We start from the raw sequence: 25,610 nt of genomic DNA, 5'->3' as shown, positions 1-25,610 counted from the left end.
ACACTGACAGATAGTAAACTGAGCTCTGACTACCAGATAGCTACAGTAGTGAGGAAATCCTTCTGTGTGGCTCACCTTATAAATAAAAGCATGGCATCAAGATCAATGGATTTCATAGTGCCACTGTACTCAGTCTTCATCAGTCCCGTGATAAAGTACAATGTTCCCTTCTGCATGTACCTATCCAGGGCCATACACCAGTCTGAGAACCCCCAGAGGTGTGTAATTAAAAATATAAAGAGTAAGACACATGTCTTATGAAGACTAACTAAAGGCCCTATCTTTAATCCATCCATGTCATTTACTGACAGATTACTTAAGCCTGACCCACAAGGCATTGTCTAATCCAGTCCTGATGAAAATGGTACATATTCACAAGAAAAAAATTATATGAGGGTTATGCTTCATTCACTCATTCCTGGTTTGGCACCTATGTCTCTGATGCAAACATGTAACCTGTGACTGGTTCATCTCCCAGGCCCATGCTTACAGTTATCAAGGGTATCCAAACTCATCATGGATTTGTGATGTATGACTAGGCTTAAAAAGGCCCTTGTGGTCATTAGCCTAGTAAACACCTATGAACCTATGAATGCACTCCATGGACCTAAACTTTATTTGTGACTCTAACAGGACATGCTGGAGAGAGAGATTTGTATCCCATAGGCTACCTCGTCTATGGAATAAACTTCCCATCTTTGTAAAAAAAAGCCCAAACTTCATCTTGTTCAAAAAGAATTTGGATAAATCGATGGGGAACCATAAATTTACTCCTGGTGTACTGCCCACGTCCTGTATGGACAGAGACAGTCTGTAAAATGATTCAGAGCTCCAACACAGAAAGACTCACTACTCTGATACTACCCCATCCCATATCTGGGGAATTAAGATGTAATATTTTCATATCCTGGGTACTATTGGCTAGGCTTGTAAAGTGCCTTTAGCCTAGTAATCACCTATGAACAAATAAATCATTTTGTACCTTGAAAAATGGGTAATGTTATTCAACTTTTTCCCAAGCAGCTTTAGCTTTATTTCCCTTAGTCTGGTTAACTAGTCACCATCCTAATCTGCCTTTAAGTTTGATGAGTTAACCTGAAGTTCATCTGATGTTGGAGTTTCCTCAAGGTCAGTCTACTTTAAGAGAGAAGGCTCTGCCAACTCTCCAAACAATATAGGCACTTAGGTCTCACTGTCCAGCTCATCTCCTAAAAGGGCAGCTCATACCAGTAGTCTGTAGTGTTAGTTGCAATTTCTATGTTATAATGTTTGCATAGAACCCTCTTTCTTCTATGTAGGATGCTGACATTTTGAATTGACAGGAATATTATCAGGAATCTGCTCAAAGTTATTATGTCTCTTAGTTGCAACTGGCGTCTATTTTTTACTTTCCTCCCTAGGCGATTCTCCTGCTTACTCAGTGTGAGTGCTAACTATCACCATAGTTTCTTTGTCTTCTCTAGATTGTCCTCCCTCTGCAAAGAATATCTCACTATAAAAAATATCTTCTGTTTTACCTGTTTCCTTACTTACAGCTTCCAAATACCTGGCATCTTCATTTAGTTTAGGTTTCAGTGTTACACTGAGAGAAATGGGTTAAAACTCTAACCAGGCATGGCTTCTTAAGTATTGAGCTATTGCTAAAAGTCTTCTATTTGAGGGCTTTTTATTTTAGTTTGTTGGAAATCTTAAAATTCCTCTCAGGTTATTTTTTGTTTACATGTCCTACCTTCCTTTCTTTATAATATACATTTTCAGTAAGTGATTCCTTTTCTTCAGTTCTAGTCGATACTACTCCATCCTTTGCAAAACTTGCAGTCTAAAGGTTTAATTATGCAATTTCTTTACCTCTACATGGTCTGTTCCTGCAGTTCTATTTTAGTACCTCTGGGGATAGTCTAACTGTATTCCTTGATTGTTGTTAGACTTATATGCCCTGTAAGTACATATGGTCATTGCCCTCTTTGCTGGGTTAGATAGAAGTATATATGTTTACTTGTTGATTTGGTAGTTCTACTTCATACATGATAAGGTGATTTATTAAAAGGAATACATTCTGTCCATTGCTTTCACAAGTCTTTAAACTGGAGACAATATTTCCTTATTTATCATATGTGTTAACCTGGGAACTAAAAGAACCTTTACATACACAGTTTCTACTTCTAATTGAGTAATGGTATATTGTTTTCTATTTCAGTGAATATATACTATTGTAATTGCTCTTTTGTGAAAGGTCTTATTTTTACACATATACTGTGACTTAATAAGCTTGATCACCTGCCTGAGTCTATTAGTACCTTAAGTTCCCTGACATCAAGTCAGACTTTGCACTTCATTAAGCTGCTAGAGCACAATAACCAAAGGCTGAATTTACTACTCCTGTAGAGAACTCATCACATTTGTAATATGCTTTTTTAGTGGTTATAGTTTTCACAGGTATTTCAGTATCAGAATCAAATATGTGGCTCTCCCTTCCCCTCATTTAAAGTATTATATGCCTGCAGGTGATACTTTTTGTTTGCTACTAGAATTTGAAACGATATTTAACAAAGGAGTAGCCTGTTCATTTTTAAACATAGTTTAATTTAATTTCAAGCTTTTCAACAACAGTTTCAGTATTAAAGTCTATGAATGTAGTCCTCAGGGTAAAGTGCCTTTGTAGTAAAAAATCAATCAACAGAAATAGAAATAACTCCAAGGCACACGACTGGCTGAAAGACGGCACACTTTAATATGTAAAATAAAACCAAAACACAAAAACAGTAAGCGCTTTCACATTGTTCAGAACACTTCTTCAGACTGTATAGGATTCAAATACACAATTCAAATAAATAGAAATAATACATCACATGTCCCTTTAGTTAATTACTATCCAATCAACCCTAAAAGCTATATCACACTTCCCACCTCGCTGGGATAACCCCCCCTGAATGTACGATAGAGCAAATCTATATACTAAAAAGCAGTCTACTAGATATAGTGTAATTTATTATACTATAAAGAACAATCTAATAAGTATGATAAAAACACTATATTATCTAAAAACAAGGATAATATATATATATATATATATATATATATATATATATATATATATATATAAATATAAAAATATAAATATATAAGTATGCACATGTATATGTGTGAAAAAGATATGCGTGAGAAAAATAATAATGCTCTACCGACACTTTATGACATATAACACTATCTATTGATGTAGTGGTATTCTAAAAAGCTCTAAAACATATAGAACTATGAGGGGCAAAACACACAAGATCCTATGAAAATGGCTCAACCAGGGGTAACATAACAACAAGGACTAGAGGGAAGAATATACTATCAGAGAACAGAGCTAAACAGGTAAAATGCAAATACAAAAAACAACAAACAACAAGCAAATGAAAAACAAAAACAAAAGACAACGAAACAACAACGGGGGGATGTAGGGATGACTAATAAATCCCTGAGGGAGAGAGTGAAAGAGCATTTGTATGCCATTAGGAGGGAAGATGAACACAATGCTTTGGCGAGACATACCATTAACAAAGGTACAAGCCATAAATTTAATTTTTTAGTGATAGAACTTATCAATACCAGTGTTAGATTCGGGGACACTAAGAATTACACAGAAAAAGAAGAGAATAAGTGGATACTTAGATTCCAAGCTGATAGGGGGACATGGGCTCAATGAGAAATTATGCCTAAAACCCTTTCTAAAGGATAGACCAGTGAATCGATGAACATGCCACCCCTAACGAGACCTCATCTTTGAGTCCTTTATTAACACACAGTTTGCAGGTTCTTTTTCTTTCTTTCATAAAGTTTCTCCTCCCCCTTGTTGTTTTGTTCTGTTTTGTTTTTGTTTTTGCATTTGTTTGTTGTTTGTTGTTTTTGGTATTTGCATTTTACCTGTTTAGCTCTGTTCTCTGATAGTATATTCTTCCCTCTAGTCCTTGTTGTTATGTTACCCCTGGTTGAGCCATTTTCGCAGGGTCTTGTATTTTTGCCCCTCATAGTTTTATATGTTTTAGAGCTTTTTAGAACACAACTACATCAGTAGATAGTGTTATATTTCATAAAGTGTTGGTAGAGAATTATTATTATTTTTCTCACACATACCTTTCTCACACATATACATGTGCTTACTTATATATTTATATTTTTATATTTATATATTTTTAATCCTTGTTTTTAGATAATAATATAGTGTTTTTATCAAACTTATTAGATTGTTCTTTATAATATAATAAATTATACTATATCTAGTAGATTGCTTTTTAGTATATAGATTTGCTCTATCATACATTCAGGAGGGTTATCTCAGCGAGGTGGGAAGTGTGATATAGCTTTTAGGGTTGATTGGATAGTAATTAACTAAAGGGACATGTGATGTATTATTTCTATTTATTTGAATTGTGTTTTGGATCCTATACAGTCTGAAGAAGCGTTCTGAGTGACATAAAAGCACTTACTGTTTTTGTGTTTTGGTTTTATTTTACATATTAAAGTGTGCCGTTTGTCAGCCAGTGGTGTGCCTTGGAGTTATTTCTATTTGTAACATTTTCAGTATTGTCAAGGTCACACTGTAGCACCCACTTTCATAAAAATGAGCATAATTCCCTTTTTAAATTTATCAAAGGCTATAAATGCTTAAAATTTTCTTTTTTAGGATAGTATATGTCAGATATTTTGTTTTGTTGCATGAGTATGTCTAGCTACAAATCATTTGAGCTTTTGTCTCAGAAATAACACCTGATTTTGCCTTCCTTATTTTTTCATAGTCTTGATAATCAGTCCCTTCTGTGCACTTTATTTTTTTTTTTTTTGGCTGGGACAGTTTTTGGCAGTACTAAAGTTCTGTCAATGGAGACTATACCCTCAGCAGCAGATATGGTTTGCACAAGGTGTTTGGTTGTAGACATCTTAGAAGTTTGGTTGCAAAACTAGGGGCACCTTCTTCAGCAGTAACAGAACACTAACAAAGCACTAAGAACAGGACCAGACAATTCACAATGTGACAACAATGCCTTATCTTTGGAAAGTACATTTAGTCAAACAGTATGACTTAATTCAGACAGTGAAAAGTAAAGTGGGGACTATTGGCATAAAGGGTACACCATAGTTGCCTTTTGCACACACCATTATGGTATATTAAAGAAGTAAGTACCCAATAATTATCAGAAAATATACAGTTTGTATTTCATGAAAAAGCAAAAGGCAATGGTACAGACCCTTTCTTACATAACCTCATGCACCAAAATAAGTTACAGAATAACAGGGAAAACTTACATTGCACCTCTCGTTTTTTTTTTTTTTCCTTTTCAAATGCCCCATAATCTCCATAATCAGGGAATAGTTACTTCCAAAACATTCCAATCATTCTTTTTTGTTTTGCTAAGATGGAAGTAAAGTCCATAGCATACTGCTATTATCCTTTGAGACTTTCCCCCTCTGGATTCTTTCACAGGAAGTTGTCCTGACCTTTTGAGAGTATGCACAGTGATTCTCACTTAGTGCAGCATAACTCCCAGAACTGATAGTCCAAGCAGAATTTCTCTCTCATGAATATATGATCTGAAAATAAGTATTATATTTAAATCTATTTACAATCCGGTCCAGAAAGCTTATGATAAAATAACCATGATGGAACAAAATAAAGCCTTTACTATTACATAGAGAGTTAAGGGCCATTTGACTGTGAAATAATAAATGGAAGAAAACAGATGCTTTATGATAAGCTACACTGTGTTTTGAATAATAAGATAACTGGGTTGGTAAAATATGTGAACCTTTTTAATTAATGATGAACAATAGACTAAGTGTATACCTAAAAAGTATTTGCTTTTCTTTTACTAGAGGTAAAAACATAGCTTCTATCCAGTTTATTATATCTACTGACAGATTACAGTTTCTTCAAACAAAACACAAGAATGGTACATTACTCTGTGGAGCTTGTAGTCCATACCAAGAATACTTTTTTTAGAAAATAAACGACATCTCATGAGTGTTGGGAGATATATCTGCAGTTCTAAGATTGTTGTTTATGCATTATGATATCCATATGGTTTCACTTATGTGGGTAAAAACTGCAGAAGTTTTGATATTAAATCATAGTAGCATAAAAGAGATACTAGTAGAAATTATAAAAGCATCTAATAACAAATTTCACATTATTGGAATGTGCCATATTAGAACAAGAACAGCAAGATAATAGGAATGACAATGAAGTCAAAAATATGTCATTGCATAAAGAGACTGCATGCATTCTTAAATACGATGTGTCAAAGTCCCATGGACTTAATGGGGAAATTAAATGAAGAATTTCCTTTAATGGATTTTAAACTGAATTTTACTTTAATTGGGTTTAAACTGATTGTTGGTGAGGACACTTTGAAAAATGTAATTAAAATAAGGGTTGTATATGGCAAGAAATGTTCTTACTGATTCTAATAAAGCTAGTTTGTGGTTTTAAGTTGTATTCCTTACTTCTTTAGAATCAGCTAAATAACATATAATCTTTTATAGAAACAGCTTTGTTTACAACTACTTACATCATTCTTACAAACCATTCTGGAACAATCCACCACATCATGGTAAAACATTTGCGTTAAGCATTAAGCTACACCTTTATATTACAACATATACAAAGTAACTGTTGATCCTACTTCAGCTTATTTTTTCCATGCCATTCATTAAGCATGCTTGTCTCATGGAATACGTTCCATACTGACTTCTGTACTTTTTGCTCTATACTCCAACCTATACATTGGAGTCTAAAACTCAAATGCCTCACAGTCTGAATGACGTTGAGTCCACTTAACTGGGCCCCAATGAGTGAAAGAAAGACAAAGCTTAGTCATACAGACCCATATAACAATGATAATAATAATAATTATGATAATAATAATAATAATAATAATAATAATAATAATAATAATAATAATAATAATCATCATCATCATCATCATATTCAGTGTGTAAGCTAGTTTTACTCTAAAGTGTAACTTGCTTGTCAAATGGCAAGAAACAACTGCAGGTGTTGCAAAAACCAAACTATACACAATCATTTTAAATTCTATACATTACAAACCCCACAGGCACACTCCATTAATGTGTATCAGACACAACAGTGGCTCTTATATTTTTGAGGTATTATGTATCCAGGAGATGGATAACAGACATAATTATATATCTGGTAGCAAAACATCACCATAAAGTAGCAGTTCCACCTGATACATTCCTTCCTGCTTTTGACTAAAATAATAAGTTTTCAGTTTCACTAAGAGGTTTAGACAGCAAAATCATTTTTAAAAGATGTCACCTACTGACATATTTTGACAAGCAGGCTGACACAGTGAGACAAAAAACGGAAATGTAGACAAATGTTTCAAGAAACGACAATTGAAAAAAAGGATACAAAACCTTCTTAGTATGAAATATGTGAATCTTTCTTACAAAGAAGCTATATAAATGTGTATCTGTCAACAAAACAACACTTGTGAGGGAAAGTTGTAGTACACTGCATAAAATATATTTCTTCCTGGCTTTCAGTTGCACACAATAACAATGCACAAATCATTTTTAGAGAATGTTCAAACTTAATTGTTCTGAAAGGCACCATGATACAGTGAAACACAAATATGCATATGTACTGCAATCATTCAAGAAAGAAAGCCACAACATTTTTAAGAAATACCAGCTTCAACGTCAAACCCCAAACAAGTGCAATATCTGTAGAACGTGGTTCCCTGATGTAATTTTAAGACCTGTGATTACATATTCCGGAATTATAAAGGCTAAACAGCAAGCCTAAAAGAGAAGAATACATGTCGAAATACTATCTTCTTCTTGTAAGCCATTTTTTGATGGAGCAGGGCCCTTATACCCCTACACCCCCTGTACTTATATATACTATCTCTGATATCTCTTTAGCTCTCATTTATCTTGGACTTAATATATTAAACAAAATTAATTTCTGCATATTTATTCACAGTGTTTCAGAATGCAGAGTTGCAGTTCTCATAATTTAAAATGGTTACAATAGAATATCTTAATGCATGAACAACTGCCTTCTATTTCTTTTTACTTTGCTATTTTAATGACAGAGCTCCACCCCCCCCCAAAAAAAATTTTTTTTTTACCTTGTTTTAAGTTGGATATTATTATATATGCAAAAACTGATTTTTGCATTTCAACTTATAGCCACGTATGGTTATATAGTAGAGGAAACAATACAGCCCCTGTCCACAATGCTTGATTACAGTTAATTCATTTAATACCAAAAATAAAATATGTACTAAAAATGCAAAAATCAACTTTGCTACTACATGTAACAGGAAGTTTTAACTCCAATTTTCCACCCATCTACATAACGTAGCATCCTTTCTCTATTTAATTGCTATGTTTTGTTTAAAATAATTACGTAAATAAATGTTTGGAAAAGTTTTGTGGTCAAGATTTCATGTGTTCACTTGTAGAAAGAGTCCAAAAGGCTGGTAGTTTGAAACCCTTGTAATATACGAGGTCTGATTTAGTGATGATATTTTTTATGTTTTCAGTTTATTATGATACAGTGTAACAGTATTTCAAATTATTTCTAGTAGTATTCCCTCCTTCAGAGCTTTTTTTCCACAAAATGGAACCTTCCAGTTGGGTATGGCAGGGAATCAAATCTAAATAAACAAATACATAAATACATGCAATAAATTATCTCTGGCATAGTAGTTCCTATTTTCAAAAGATGAGAAAAAAGATCTCAGCCTCCACAGGAAAGTAAATGTCAGGGAACTAAAAAAAAAAAAATATATTGAAAAGTCAAGTCTCTGATTCAGAAGGAACAATGTAGGCCATGGAACAGTAAATTGCCACTTTGCCTTTGAAGATGCATTGAAGGTTTCATGTTAATTTACCATTACTATGTATATGTACTTATAGAATCATAGGATCATAGGAAGTTACTAGGCTATTGGCAACGAGGCCCTTATAGGTCTAGCCAAGAGTTTAGCCCATGCATACACAAATCAGCACCCGATGCCCCTGTCCAGCAGGGACACAGGTGGAATCCCACTAATGTATTTTCTATTTCCTATCCAGTTGTCCAGATTGCACTTAAAAAGGGGTAAAGAGGTAGTCTGCTTGACATGGACAGGGAGTCTATTCCATAGATGGGGAAGTCTCTGGGACACAAATCTGTCCTGCCAGCAAGTCCTATTAATGTCACAGACCAGTCTGAGGCTGTGTGTGTGGGTTACTACAGTGGAGCTTGACTTGCAGATGTGCAGCAGTCCCAACAAGGTGGAGTCCAAGATCACCTTGTATGCCAGACAGAGGTCACCTCTGAGGAGTCTGTATGGAACAGAGTAGAGGGATAGGGCTTTTGGTCTATCTGTGTATGATAGATTTTTGAGGCCCTGGATTCTCCTGGTGAGGAAACTCTGCGGTCCTTCCAGCTGCTGCTGCAAGTGCTTTGCAAGGTACATGCTGAATGGGGCATTGTACTCAATAAACAGCCTTATAAGGAAGAGTACAGGGATGTTATGACCTCCTTGTCCCTGGATAAGATACCCTTAATTATGAGATGGGCCATTAGAAAGCTTTCCGTACAATGGAGGCAACATGGTGGTCAAAAGTCAGGCTGCTTTCAATCTGGGTTCCCAAATCCCTCATGACTGACTGCATGCTTAGGATGTTGTTATTAATGTGATCATTTTGGGGGACATCTCTCTCCCCAAAGGGGATGATAATGCATTTTTTTGTATTCAGCTTGAAGCCATGTTTCTGACACCAGTCATTTGTTTGGGTGAGACCCTCTTGAAGGATGTCCACGTCACTAAGGGGAATTGATAACAGCTCCCAACTTACAGTCATCTGCAAACTTGGTCAGCCATAGCTCAGTGGCTTTGGCCTGTACCTCAGAAAAGTATATCCCAAATAACAGAGGCCCCAAGGCTGAACCTTGGGGTATGCCAGTCGATACAGGTGTACTGCATGAGGTGGCTTCCCCTATTTTGACTAGGTGGGTTCTATCAGTGAGCCAGTTGGCTACCCATCTGGTAACATATGGATTGATGCCTAGTTGAGAGAGTTTATCTATTATGCCCAAGTGGAGAATAGTGTTGAAGGCTTTGGCCAGATCAAGGTAGGTGGTGTATACTGTCTTGCCCCCATCCATGGCTTTGATGATTGTCTCAAAATATTTGACCAAATTTAACAGACACGACTTCCCCTTGATGAAGCCAAATTGTGTGGGATCAAGTGTTTGGAGGTTGCCAATGTCCTTGTTAACGAGGTCCATGATAATCTGTTCCATGGCCTTGCAGATCAGGCTAGTTAGGCTGATGGGTCTATAATTTCTCTGTGGACATTCCACCTTTATGTAAAAGGATGACTGTGGCTGTCCTCCACTCAGCTGGGACAAAACTGGTACTCAAGCTTTGGTTGAATAGGGAGCCTAATGGTGCTGCAAGTTCCTGCCTGAGTTCATGTAGGATGCAGCATGGGATGTTATCAGGTCCTATGGAGGCTGTATTTTTTTGCCTTTGAGAGAGCAGTGATAACTTGATCCCTAGACATAAGGCGAAGGGAGCATGTGCTGGGAATGTCTTGATTTACTGATGGGTGGGACAGAGGGGTGGCATTTTTGCCGAATCTGTCAGCCAGCAAGTTTGCTATATCTACGGCATTTGTATATGTGGTGTCCTTGACCACCAGTTCTGAACAGATCTGGGTGCTACCTTTGAGATTACAGATATATGTGAAGAAGGCCTTATGATTGTCTTTAGTAGATGTGGCCAATTTGGACTCAAAGTTTGCCTTGGAGGATTTCACTAGTGCTCTTATTTGCTTGTTTAGGCTAAGGATAGGTTGCTTTCAATTGGGCATCTCCTCCTTCTTGGTCCTGTTATAGAGTTTATTTATTGCAGATGTCCGCCAGACTGGTTTACTGTTCCTTGCGGAGGATGATTTAGTCCTGTCTGGTATTCCTGATTCCATGCATCTATACAAATGTTCGTATAGTAATTTGGTATAGTTTTGGATACTGGTGACAGTTCCTAGAGAGGGGGAGGGGACTGTGAAGCTGGTTGTACGATTCCTTTGGACTCAGAGAAGGCATATCACCACAAAACAGTATTTCATGTGAAGCGGTAAAAAGGTAGAGTGCCTCTGCGCCACTGCTGCCTGACACCTGTTCCCTGTATTTAGTGAGTAAGAGTTGTGTCTGCATTTTTGGCACTATGTTGAATAGACTGGAAGTGGATATACAACTCTACTCAGGGTATTTGTGACTTTTATTGACTGGATATCAATGAATAGCTATTTCTAGATTGGGGTGCGAGGTTTGAATCTTTGTTGTTTTCAAATGCTGCCCTTTGTGTCTAGTGACTAGCATATACAGTGCATTGCTGGAATCCACAGCTTAGTGTGAAATTGTTTCAGTAAACATCCATACTTCCAAATCAAAGCTAATGTTTCTCTCCCAGATAAGTTTGAATTCCTCCAGGTAGAGAGGGGAAAGCATCTATATCAAGTGGGGATGATTATGTGTCAAGGGAAGTTTGTTCACAAGTGAGGTTAGAAAGGAACTGGATGCTATTCATTTACAATACTACAAGATTTGTATTAAAATCTGAAGATGAAGTATCAAGTGAGTCACATGACTGAGTTTACAGTTTACCAGTTAGTCTGCATGCTCTTTCTTAGTTACAGTCATGGCTCCAGCTATTGACAGAAAGGATGAAACCATGGGTACAAATGGTGGAAATGAGATTCCGTCATAAGAGAGCTATGCCACTGTCGTTAGTCATGAGCTCGGGGTAGTAACAGAAAGGATAAAATCATGGTGGAAATGAAGTTTTTTTAAAGTACAGCTGGGCCCACTGTTATTGATTATGATGCTCTGGATAGTTATAGAAAGGTTGAAACCATAGTTACATACAGTGGAAATGAGTTTCCGTCAGAAAAAACTGGTCATGAGGTCTGGGCAGTGACAGAAAGGAAGATAACGTGGTTGTATATTGTGGAAATCAGGTTCCTACTCATGACAGTTGGACTCACTGTTATTGATCATGAGTTCTATGTATTGACTGAAAGGATAACATCCTGGTTACAAATGGTGGAAATGAAGTATTTTCACATGACAGCTGGGTTAACTCTTCACAATGGAATGCAGAGATCAGTAATCAGGAAGTACCTAGGACTGTAGTCACTGCTCTTTTAATTTAAAAATGGCCAGGTGAGGTAGTTAGGTAGTTTGGGTACATTGTGAGAATGCCCCTTAGGCACCTCCCATGGGAAATGTGTCAAGCATAGCCCACTGGGAGAAGGCCCCAAGCAGACTAAAGACTCATTATTGGGAGTATGTCTCTCAGCTTACATAGGAATGCCTGGGCACTCTACAGGATAAATGGGAGACATTTTGTGTGGACAGAAACATCTCTTTTATCTTACTGAACATGCTGCCAGTGCAAACGTCATGATACCGATCACAATGAAAGCTATTTTGCTTTTTCCTCATTTACTTTTATTATTATTCTGTACTTGTTTCTGCTGCTGGGGTTTAAATTGCTATTGTTAATGTGCTGGGCACAGAGGATGCTATTTTGGAGATGTGTTTCTGCACCTCTTTCCTTGGTTACTTCAATTAGACATTTAAATCTTTCAGTTACTTCTCTATTTCACATCTAGGAAGCAAACAGATACTCAAGCCACTAAAGGTTTACATCTCTTTAACTAAATGAAGCCAGACTCCTCAGATCCATACAACATCTTCAGCCATTCATTAAACCAAATAATGAGCAATGCACTATCCCCATCCGTGGCATAGAATATATGGACTTGCTATTACTGAAGGCTCTTTTCTACTTTTGCAACATCCTTTTGCATCACAATGTATCCATTTCTGAGGCTGGTCACTTGTCCTTTCATAGAAAGTAACATTAAGCCGCCTACCTATTTAGTTGCTGCAGTGTGACCTTGGCTGTCTACAAACTATTTGTCCCCACAGCCATGCCATGCCATGCCATGAGACAGGCACATTACCCCCAATCCAGTATTTCTCTAAATATGTACATAATGTCACCTCAACCATAAATGGCAAGTTCAGCCTTAATTTTAAATCATATCTCATCATTATCTTAAACACTGTCTTAAAGCTGCATAATTTTAAAGCAGTTTATTTCTTAAAACATTTTTATTTATTAACTATATACATAGTTACATATTAGGCTAACGACTACCAGGGCCTTTATAAGCCTATCCATATACATAAGCCTAGCCATGTACACTGTTGTGTATAAAGTGGGATGATTTCCATACAGTTAGGACTAAAATATTCATATTATTAAGGAGCTATACACTATAGCAGTATTTGTTCTGCCTGTTAGATAAGCTGTGCATTATACAAAACCAACAAGTTATTTTCTTACCATAAATAGAAGTGGCTTACAGATTTACAGTGGTCTCATTAATTCTGCCTCAGAAAGTCTGTTCCTATACTCTACTAAAATCTCTTTAAAAATATGTATTATCTTTTCAAAGTCTTCATATCATATCCTCAAATTATGTAATCATGTTTTCTCCTTTTTTAATGAAAACAGTATCCCTCAGGATTCTGTAATTTCCATTGAATTATTGTTTTCTGTCATAGTCTCACTCTGTCTCTATTCATCAAAGCTTTAAATATTAGACCTTTCCTATCTCGCCATGTATGCTTCCTGGAGCAAACGCACCACTGTTGTTGGCATTTTAAGAATGCTGCTATTCAGATTCTAGAAAGGGTCATACACACTCAACTTATGAATTATCTCCTAAAAAACAAATTGCTATCTCAAAACCAGCATAGCTTTAGGCCCTTCCACAGTACATCCACTGCACTTATATCATTCACTAATACCATTAATTACCACAGAAATAACGGAAAACTCATCTGAGCCATATTTTTAGACCTATCCAAGGCTTTTGATATGGTTAATCACAATAGACTTCTCACCTCTCTCTCTGCCTTAAACCTTAGTTCCTCTTCCATCACATGGATGAAAAGCTATCTATCAGGTCAGCACCAGGCAGTAAAATGGCTAAACCAACTATTCCCCCCTCCTACCTGTATCATTAAGATTCCCTCAAGGGTCCATCCTAGGGCCATTGCTCTTCACACTATTCACCAATCAACTCCCATCCTCCACCCCAAGTGCCTCAGTTATTCAATACGCAGGTGATACCACAATCATATGTGCTGCCCTCACTCTACATCATCTCCAGTCACTAACACACAAATCCTTCTCGCAAGCAGAAACCTGGTCCACTAACAGCTTATTCTTAACCCAAATAAAACACAATTGCTGCTATTTTCCTCTCATAGAACCCTCCCCACAACAGATAACTTTACAATAACCTCTAATAACAAAATTGTAATCACCCCAACTACCCACACCAAACTCTTAGGCATTGAAATAGATAACAACCTAAGATTTGACCTGCACACTGCCCAAACTATCAAGAAAGTCCACATAAAGCTCGGCCTACTCTATCGTAACAAACAATTTCTCATAAACCAATCCAGAAGCACTATAGCCAGAGGCATTGAAATAGATAACAACCTAAGATTTGACCTGCACACTGCCCAAACTATCAAGAAAGTCCACATAAAGCTCGACCTACTCTATTGTAACAAACAATTTCTCATAAACCAATCCAGAAGCACTATAGCCAGGATACATATGCTATCTATGCTCCTTTATGCATCCCCAGTCCTAACCAACCTTTGTAAATCTGACCCAAACAAACTAGAATCCTGCTACAATAAGATAGCTAGATTCGCTACAGCATTTTCACATAGGAAACATCATTGCACCTCCCTCAAAAAGCTAAACTGGATAGAACTCCCGCTATTACTCCAACTCAATTAACTCACACTAGCACATAAGCTTTACTACTACCCAAACAAAATCCCTACCCTCCAACATCTCATACAACCTCACACCACAACAAGAGCTTTGAGATCTAGCACCCTTAATCTTCTAGAAGTCATAGGTTCATAGGTTCATACTAGGCTATCTGCCCTAGGGCATTTATAAGCCTAGCCAGAATGTGTTTGGCTTTCGCCTCCCATTTTAAATTTCTTTTGCTATGCCCTTTTTCGAGGTTAGTATACTGTGCCTCTGTCTAACAGTGACACAGAAGTGATACCCGGGGTAAACCTATGATCTCCCATCCACTCATCAAGATTCCTCTTGAAGAGAGTCAGTGAGGGACTCTGCCTAACCTGGACTGGGATTTTATTCCAGAGTGAAGGGAGCCTCTGGGTTATGAATCTGTCCCTCCAGCATGTCCTATTTATTTCAGTGCTGAGGTTCAAGTCTCTCGAGCGCATAGCTCGATGGGATTTGGATTTTCTGAGGTGCAGCATGTCCATTAATTCCGGGTGGGACATGGCTTTATACGTCAGGCACAGATCGCCTCTGAACAGGCGGTATGCCACTGAGTAGAGCTGGAGTTTCTTTAACCGGGCAGCATATGGCATCTTTTTTTGCCCTTTGATCCTCTTGGTGAGGTACTTTTGGGATCTTTCCAGTTGCTGCAGGTGTCTGGTAAGGTACATCCCAAAAGGGGCATTGTACTCAATTATGGGCCTGATGAGGGATGAGTAAAGAGGCACGATGACCTCCCCTGATCTAGATGTGAATCCCTTCATGATTAGGTGGGCTGTATAAAATGTTTTTCTAACCACTTTGGCCACGTGGTTGTCAAATGAGAGATTGCTATCAACTTGGGTCCCCAGGTCCCTAATTACTTCTTCTGTACTTAATGGATTACCACGTATGTGGTAAATTGTGAGCACTTTGTTTTTGCCAAAGGGGATGACTATACACTTTTTGGCATTTAGCTTGAGGCCATGGCTCTGGCACCAGTTGTCTGTTTCTATGAGACCCTTTTGGAGGATGCTTGTGTCGGCTGGAGAGTCGATTATGGCGCCCAGTTTGCAGTCATCTGCGAACTTGGTCAGCCACAGTCCTTCCGTGTTGGCCTGTACCTCTGAGAAATATATACCGAACAAGAGAGGTCCCAGGACTGAGCCTTGTGGGACACCACTTGTAACTGGTTTGGAGTCTGACATGGCTCCAGAAATTCTAACCATGTGGGTTCTGTCCTTGAGCCAGTTTGCAATCCATCTAGTGACATAGGGGTTTATATTTAAGCTGGTGAGCTTATCTATAATGCCCGAGTGGGGTATTGTATCGAAGGCTTTTGCGAGGTCCAGGTAGGCTGTGTGGACCACCTTCCCTCGTCAATGGCCTTGGTGACTGTTTCAAAGAAATCAACCAGGTTTAAGAGGCAGGATCTGCCCTTAACAAAGCCGAACTGGGTAGGATCCAGTGTCTGTAGGTCCCCAATATCTTTATTTATGAGGTCCATGATGATCCTTTCCATAGCTTTGCAGACCAAGCTAGTCAGGCTTATGGGGCGATAGTTTCCAGGATCCGTTGAGGCACCACCTTTATGGAGAGGGACCACTGTTGCTGTACGCCACTCTTTGGGCACATATCCTGTAGTAAGGCTGAAATTGAACAGTAGTTTTATGTTTGGGTTTAGCTCTTCTTGGAGTTCATGTAGGACACAGCCCGGGACACCGTCTGGTCCCATTGATGCTGTGTTTTTTGCTTTGGAGAGTCAAATATAAAAATGAAGCAGAGAAATCTCTCTTTAGTTACCACATCTCCAAACTCTGGAACTCACTACCAGCCACGCTTACATCCAACACCTACAATACACAATTCAAAAAACTCCTAAAATCCCGCCTTACAAACAACTGGCTATGATCCTGTAACACCCCTGGGTAAAGACAAATATACAAGCAACAACTATAGCCATAAACCTCATTTTCCTACCAAGCTGCAAATATTGTACCCAAAAATTCATTTATATCTACATAATTCAAGTCTGCTGCATACCACAATTGTACTAGAAATGTGTTATTCTCAGTATAGTACATAGTTAATAGTTTGTAGTAGTATCATGTGTCCAGCTGGACTTTCCCAATCAACAAATGTAAAATAAATAAATAAATAAAAGTGATAAGACGAGGTATGCATACAGGACATTTGAAGATGGGATTTACCTACTATGAAAATAGGGGGAATGATTTAAGTTCTTCTGGTGCTGTCTTTCCTTAAGGTTCCCAGTATCCCATGTACTGATTTGTCACCTTGTCTGTTTAACATGAGACCATGTGTTCTGAGTTCCTTGAGCTCCAGTTCAAGCTTTGTTTCTCCTGGTAATTAAACTATAGTCATGTGTCCTTGTGCTCCTTCCTTGAGTTATTTCTTTCAACATGTATTCATCAAATTTTTGTTCTGAATTGAAGCTTACTCATACTAAACCATTCCTCAAATTTTACCAAGTCTCTTCTGTAGTTTTACACCTTTTTGTATTTGCCTTGTTAAATATGTTTGTGTTATTAGCAAAAAAGGCACATGTTGCTTACATGCCTTTCTAAAGTCTGTATAGAAAATAATTGCTTGTTTGTTATTGTTTTTTTCCCCCTGCTTATCGACACAAAGAAATATAGCATGTCTTTCTGGCATGAACTACATACTATGAGTCAATGCTACTTTTGGCTAGCTTCCAAATATTTACACAAATCTATAGTTCAGCAGCAATTTTATAATTTTGTTTATAACCAGAACTAAATTCACAAGTCAGCTCCTTCTTCCATATTCCTGTTTCCTCCCTTGTGAACAGAATTTACAACTTTTCCTTCCCTGGTCTTCTGGAATATTGCTTTAATCCCACCACCTATAAAGAAGTTACTTGTCTTAACAATCTCCTCCACAACTGTCTAAGAATTAGACAATGAATCCCTCCAGGCTACATACAGGTAGGCCTTCACTTTTTGAAGTACTTTTATTATCTATTTTATTTCTTGGATTAAGCAATTTATGCCCACTACTTTTACACATTAGAAATGAAAAATTTCATTTTCTTTCTTTTCTGAAGTATACAAAAGTGTATTAATTTATTAGCCAGTATTTTATATCATCTTTGTATATTCACTCATATTTTCTATGATTAATTTTCCCTCATTCTGTCTTTCTTTGCTCCAAAATCTCTCCATAAAAAATCTCATCCCTCTGGCTTCTCTAATGTTATTTATTTTTTTTCTGCTTATTTCTGCTTTAGTGTGTAGTGTTGCTTATCCTTTTATTATCTATTATATTTCCTCTTCCTTAAAGATGTGAGATTTTCTAACATTTGATGTCACTTCATATGAGAATCAAATTACTTTATTTCCTTTTTTATTTCAGCATCCATTTCCTGCAATAATTTTTTTTTCTGTGAATACAGTTTATGTGTTTGCTCAATATTCTTTGACTTTACCTTCATGCCTGCATGCCAGAGATTTCCTAAGGCACTTTCCCATTTTTCCAAATTCTGACTTCCTGAAGTATAAAACAACTATTTTTTATAAATCAAAATTTAGTTTATTATGAGCCACACTATTTGGTGATAACTTATATCTAAATGGTTGTTCACTTCCTCAACTGACACCTAGTAGCCCAAAGACATTTCAGGACTCCAACTTCAAAGCTGTTCTTTCTCTCTCACAGGTTTTAGCATTAACAGTCTATGACCTCCCATACTACATTTGTAGCATAAGAAAAGCCCCTTATCTCAGACACAGAGGCATCACATTGGTCCTCTTAACATCTTTCATTTTTAAATGTTTCATCAACAATGGATTCCATTTTTCTGGCATCCAAAAGATGTCATCTATAATGTTTTTTATCACTTTATTAATGAAGAGACAGAGCTCAAAGGATTAGTCCAGACAAAATCACTTTAGCTAGCAGATCTAAGAGACTAGTTCTCTCTCATAACCTCCCGTTGAGAGGAATAAAGATGCCATGATGGTTATTGGAGAGACAGTTTCCTACATCTGCTAGTTAAAGTGATTTCTGTGGACTAATCCTTTGTACTCTGTTTTTTGTTAGTCCTGTCACTTGCTGGATCAAAGGTGGCATACCAAACTTCACTTGAAACCCTCTGGATTACCTCTGCTTTTGTTAATGAGGAGGGGATGTGTTGACCATTGTAGAGGTTCTTTTGTCATTTCCAGTTTATGTGTGGCATAGAAGGCCTCAATTCCTCCACATTTTGCATTTTTTTATGTTTGTACTCCCGCCATATCTCTCAACCTCTTAGAGCAAGAAGTCTGGACAAAGCCATAAATAATAGGGGGACAAAGGCCCAAAAATAGGGACAGTTTTTAAATATTGCTGTTTCAATTGTAGAAGATTGATAGACTAACAGGTTTAGCATTATCCTGAATTTTCTGAAGGGTATAAAATCTGAAACTCAAATGTACGTCTGTCAATATTTTCTGACTTTAGTCCTCATAAATTTGCAAGAGATTGGTCAGCAAAACAGATTGAAAATATGAGGCAAAAATCTGGACGGTTGAGAGCTATGACTCCTACTCTTTTTTATTTTTTCTTCCTTGACTCACCAATAAATTGTGTTTACAAATCTGTATACAAGCAAATAATGGTTTCCTAATACTATCTTTCTATTAATATAATAAAATCCAGGCATGCGTCTGTCATTAGAGGGTGGACCAGGCTATTTTCTGAACAGACACTGGTCAGTGACTCATGCTGTCTTAAAATGTACATTTTCTTGCCTTTTTGCTTTATCAGTATTGATAATGAGAATGATTTCCCATTTAATACTAGTCTTTTCATGTTATTCTCATGAACATCGTTCACATCATTATCTGCTTTTATATTCTAACAGGAAAGCCAACATTTATTTGCTGCTTTTTTATTTCTTCCTCTTCCCTTGTGTAGCTTAAATCCAGACTGATGAAATGTTGGAATCTGTCATATAAGATTCTGATTCCCTTTCCAGACAGATGCAGACTATTATATCAATGCAGACCTATATCACATCACATGAGATGGATTCTCAGGTCCAATTAAATCCAAACTCTAGGCATGGCAATAGTTTTCAAACATATGCTGAAACATATGGCACAGAGTTCCTCAAAGAATGTTGCCAAATGTATTTCTTTGCTTAAATACCCTCACTGGTTTTCCAAACTTCTAGTACATAAATATTATCTCCATCCTAGAAAGGCATTTAGTTCAAAGATGGACAGCAACATACATTTTCCATTCTCATACATCTGTCCCCATGGGGCTAAGAATTAATTCAGTTTTGTTTCAAGTCATATATCCAAAGAGCAACCTAACGTGCTGGTGAGCTGACTCAGAATTTCTATCCTCCTAGCAGTTGAGAATCCCAGATAAAAAGTCACTTTCACCTCTTTTTATTCACCATTTCTTCTTTCTGACCATTTCCTCTGTCAAGATTTCCAGCCATTCCATTATTGTTCACTGTTGTTGCCACCACAGGGGAAACACCATGCACCAGTAACTCACAAGAAAGAACTGTTCAGAGATAAAACTATTAGAATGTGTCTCTGTTCTACCACGCTTGCGTCTTTGATATCTTGATGTCTCAACCGCTCTTTATTCTTCTCAATTTCTTTGGCAACAACAGTGGATTTTGTGGTCATTATGAAAGATACAACATTCCCCAATTGATACCTCAGTTTGCCATAAAATGAGAAAGTTATCAGATGCAGAAACTAATTTTAGCAGCAATAGCCATGGACTCGATCAGGCAGATGAAACCAAAACATGCAGGTCTACTGATATTACATTCTTTGGCAGTTTGACTGTACTACAAAATTGTAGCTGAAGGCAAGCAGTGACTGACCTGAAGCTGCGCATTCTATATTTTCAGTGCTGGCATAATTTATTTTCTTTTGATGTGTTTGAGTAATATGTTATACATACCGTGAAGTAATTTACAGGAAAGGCACTATAAACTACAGTAGCTTGTTAGTGGTGTTCAAACATAAATGTTCTTGGATGTAAAATACTGTGCATATCACAAATTTAGGACTCGGATTCCAGCCACTATGCTTACTCCACAGTGCACCAAAGCTAGTTTCCTATAGTGACTAAAATTAGAATCAATGTACTGCTCAGTAAGCAAAGTCTACCAAAAAAATAAGGCAAAGCTAAGATAATAAATGCATCACAATAGAATAACATGTATGGCAACCACATTAGTAGCAGCCACAGAAAATGTTACACTAGAGAAGCAGCTTTGAAATGTTTCAATAATATTTCTCAAAAATGATCTATAATATGTATATAAATACATATATCTCTATCTATCTGTATTGTTGCCAATTTACACAAAAGTATTAAGAGCTTGAATTCTTAGATGGAGCAAATTAAGTCTGTCAGAATTTGTTAAAAACTACTCGAGTGGGACACTTATCTATTCAGCAAGCAAATGAAAAGCAAGTCAGCAACTACCAGAAATGTGAAACTTCAAAAATGAAAATTCAACAGGCATGTGCACTATTGGAAATATGCCACATATTTTACCCACATAAGACAAAAAAAATTCACAAAAATTGAAAAACTAAGCGCCCAATATCAGAAGTAGCAGAAATTAAATTTTTTAACATAATCTCTTAATACAGTGCTAAAATGAGTTTCGCAAAGTCTACATTTAATTAGTTTAAATTTGTGGAGGTAACACCATTATCATGTTTACACTGGCATTTCAGTTCAAAGAGTATTGACGAACTGCTACATCTGGTCCTTGTTCATCAGTCTAAAGCAAGCTTTGAAGCAAACTACAAAGTGAGTGCTATTGACTTTCAATCAAGCTTTATGTTCATTGGCTGTTGCTCCTGACATTGAAGTTGGTTGTTCACTAAAGGAAGCCATGACATCAAAAAGGCATTTCAGTTCAGTCAGAAAGAAAGACAGAAAGAGAGAGAGAGAGAAGCAGAGGGAAATAAACAGACTGAAATTTGGTATCTTACCCCTAAATCATCTTGCCACTGGTGCTGCTTTTGTAATGATTCTGCTTCTTTCACCAAGCGCTGAAAGAAAAATAATTCTGTATGAGTGAATTCTTAGTTAGTATGCAGAAAAGCAAAACACCCAGGTCTAACCCAGTTATGACAGTTTACTTTCTGATTAATTTTCTTCAAAGACAAACATTTTCTACTGTATTTCGCAGTCTCATTTGTTTACATATTCAAAGAAAGTGACAGTATTTGTTCAGTATCAACCGTAAAGGGTTTGCTAATTAAACCATATGACAGATCTGAATTCTAAAAGTTTACATTTATATGTATATCTATAATTATATCTATATCTGCATCTACATCTATATCTATATATTTATCTATTTTTTTTTTATTTAGCATTCTTTATGACACATTTATTCTAAGTTGGCAATCAGCCTATTTTTCAAGGTGCACATAATCCCCTACACGAAATTAAATACAAAATGGTGGAGTAAAGCAGACAGGAAGAACTACTGTTACAGAGTCTAATAACTAGTTCAGATCATACATATACTGTATATAATTACATCTATCTGTATATAGGTTCAAAAGTAGGTACTAGATAGCTGCTCTTGTGAGCCATTTTAAGCGTAGCCAATTTTCCTTTGAAAAATGACAATTAAACATTGTACCTTGTGTTTCTGAGACAAACACCTTAAGCATTATGCCAATCCTCAACTCCCTACTTATATAGCAGACAGATAGGTGGATAGATATAGATCGATATAAATATCAACATCTTCCTAATAATTTACTGTTACAATATCCACATTACATTAAAAGATGCATCTTTTTTAATAAACACAAAAGTTAGATAACAGTATAAAATAAAATCAAGTGAACCACTTAGCTGAAATTTGCATTACCCTTCAGTACAACATCATGAGAATGAAATTCTTATGATTCATAGGTTTATAGGTTGGTACTAGGCTATCAGCCCTAGGGCCTATACAAGCCTAGCCATAACAATTCCCTGGCTATTTCTTCCCACATTATTTACTTTCCTGGACCCCTGTCTAGCAGGGCGACTGACGTGATCCCTGGGGTGAATATCCTTTCTCCCATCCAGTCGTCAAGGTTCCTCTTGAAGAGGTCCAAAGAGGCACTCTGCTTGACATGTATGGGCAATCTATTCCAGAGTCTGGGGAGTCTCTGGGTCAGGAACCTATCCCTCCAGCATGTTTTGTTTATTGTGATGACAAGGTTTAGATCCCTGGAGCGTGTAGCTCTGAGGGATTGGGATTTCTTTAAGTGTAGCATGTCCAACAGCTCTGGGTTTGACATGGCCTTGTATGTTAAGCAGAGATCGCCTCTGAGTAGACGATATGCGATAGAGTATAGCTGGAGTTTTTTAAGGCGGTCAGCGTAGGGCATCTGCTTTAGGCCTGTGATTCTTTTAGTGAGGTATTTCTGAGGCCTTTCCAGTTGTTGCAGATGTCTTGAGAGGTACATACCAAATGGGGCGTTGTATTCTATAATGTCTAATGAGGGATGAGTACAGTGGGACAATGACCTCCTTTTTTCTGGATGAAAAGCCCTTCGTGATGAGGTGTGCCACATAGAAGGATTTCCTGACTGTTGTGGTGATATGGTTATCGAAGGCGAGACCACTGTCCACCTGTGTCCCTAAGTCTCTTATCACACTTTCTGTGTTTAGTGTACTGCCACCTATATGGTAATTCATGGATACATGTTTTTTCCCAAAGGGGATAACAATACATTTCTTGGCATTGAGCTTGAGCCCATGGCTCTGGCACCAAGCATCTGTTTCTGTAAGGCCCTTTTGGGGATTCAATAATGGCTCCCAGTTTGCAGTCATCTGCAAACTTTGTTAGCCAGAGTCCCTTAGTGTTGACCTGTACTTCAGAGAAGTAGATGCCAAACAAGAGCGGCCCCAGGACTGAAACCTGAGGTACTCCACTTGTCACTTGTCTGGAGCTGGATTTGGAGTCGGCTACTTTTACAGTGTGGGTTCTATCAGTAAGCCATTTAGCAACCCATTGGGTGACATAGGGATTAATACCCAACTTAGTAAGTTTATCTATGATTCCAGAGTGGGGGATGGTGTCAAAGGCCTTGGCAAGGTCTAGATAGGCTGTGTGGACCACCTTACCCTTGTCCATGGCTCTGGAGACTGATTCAAAGAAGTCAATCAGGTTCAGGAGACAAGATCAGCCCTTCACAAACCCAAACTGGGTGGGGTCCAGTGTTTGAAGGTTGCCAATGTCTTTGTTTATAAGTTCCATGATAATACGCTCCATGGCCTTGCAGATAAGGCTTGTCAGACTGATGGGACGGTAGTTTCCGGGATCCAAGGTGGATCCCCCCTTGTGGATTGGGATAACTGCGCCACTCAGTGGGCATGAAACCTGAGGTGAGGCTATGCTTAAACATGACACTTAGGTGAGGTGCCAGTTCATATTGTAGTTCATGTAGTACACAGCCCGGGATGTCATCTGGTCCCATGGATGCTGTATTCTTGGCTTTAGAGAGTGCGTTTTGTACCTGTGTGGCCATTATTACTGGAATTTGGCAATCTTCCGGTATTGAGATGGGCCATTTAGGGTTTGAGAGGGGGGGTGTAGTTGGCACTGAATCGATCTGCCAGGATATTGGCAATATCCTTCGGATCAGTATATTTAATGCCATTCTGTTTTAGCTCAGAGCAGATCTGAGCATTGCCATTTAGATTCTTGACATAGTTATAGAATGCTTTGTGGTTGTCTTTGGAATCTTTGACAATTTTATTTTCGTAACTAGCTTTGGAGGATTTTATCAGGCATCTCAGTTTCTTACTGAGGCTAGTAAGGGAGTTTTTTGCATCCTGGGATTTTCCTCTTTTCTGCCAAAGTTTCTTCCTTTTGTTGTAAAGTTTGTTTATGGCAGGGGACCACCAGATTGGCTTCCTTTTTTTGGATGAGAGCATTTTGGTTCTATTTGGGATGGCACAATTCATGCATGAGTGCATAGCACATCATGCAACCTGCAGCTTAACCTGATCAGGAATGTTTACACATCATGAAACACCTAAAGTAGCTGCATTGAGCTTATGAGGCTGAGTTACCTACAACTTTCGTTAGAAAATCCACCTGGATTTTTTTTTTTTTTTACAGATAACTAGTGGTGGATGGTGGTTGGTGAAGTCAAAGAAAGGGGGAGGGGGGACGCAGAATAGGTAGGGCTAATTGGAATGGGGGTAGGGCTGCAGTATGACTATTACATGTGATCAAATAATAGATGAAATTATGTTACTTTCATCAACAAACTGCCTCAGTATCCACTCATTATAGCTACTTCATAAAATATATACACCTCTGATATCTGACTGCAATCAGGAAGGCCGACCTTAGGTGAAATGGAGCCCAAAAAAAAGAACTCAATGGGCTGGTATAATACACTGTTTCCTCTGAACGTGCTTTTGCTCCTTCCTAGTCCCATACCATCTATATTGATTATTTTTATTTTTGGAAGCCTGCCTTCAGATTTCACCAGAGGAACTGTGTTGGAGGGGGATGGAAGAAAGATAAGAGGTGGGGATGGAAGAACGAAAAAAGGATGTCATAAGAAACCTCCCTCAGCTAGAAGGTGAACAGTAACCCCCCCTCTATACCCTAAACATCCTTATTGTCCATGCTTAAATTCAAGTATTGGACCAGGGGAGAATCAGGGTGCCACT

The 25,610-nt window shown here is 37.6% G+C and overlaps 1 protein-coding gene across 4 annotated transcripts in view; it reads right to left on the bottom strand.

Annotated features, from left to right (window-relative positions):
- The window catches only part of CACNA2D1 (calcium voltage-gated channel auxiliary subunit alpha2delta 1), a 3,475,830-nt gene that overhangs the window by 2,159,283 nt on the left and 1,290,937 nt on the right, over positions 1-25,610 (bottom strand). For all 4 annotated transcript variants that reach the window (XM_044088264.1, XM_044088265.1, XM_044088266.1 and 1 more), the window contains exon 4: positions 21,905-21,964. In XM_044088264.1, the coding sequence (XP_043944199.1) occupies positions 21,905-21,964 (60 nt within the window). The remainder of the gene's footprint in view (positions 1-21,904; positions 21,965-25,610) is intronic.

The sequence above is a fragment of the Protopterus annectens genome, chromosome 11.part0 (assembly GCF_019279795.1).
Source record: "Protopterus annectens isolate FY-2018-M chromosome 11.part0, PAN1.0, whole genome shotgun sequence".
In the NCBI taxonomy this organism is placed as follows: Eukaryota; Metazoa; Chordata; order Ceratodontiformes; family Protopteridae; genus Protopterus; species Protopterus annectens.
The sequence above is the reverse complement of the archived record's forward strand: the minus strand, read 5'-3'. Positions and strand labels throughout refer to the sequence as shown.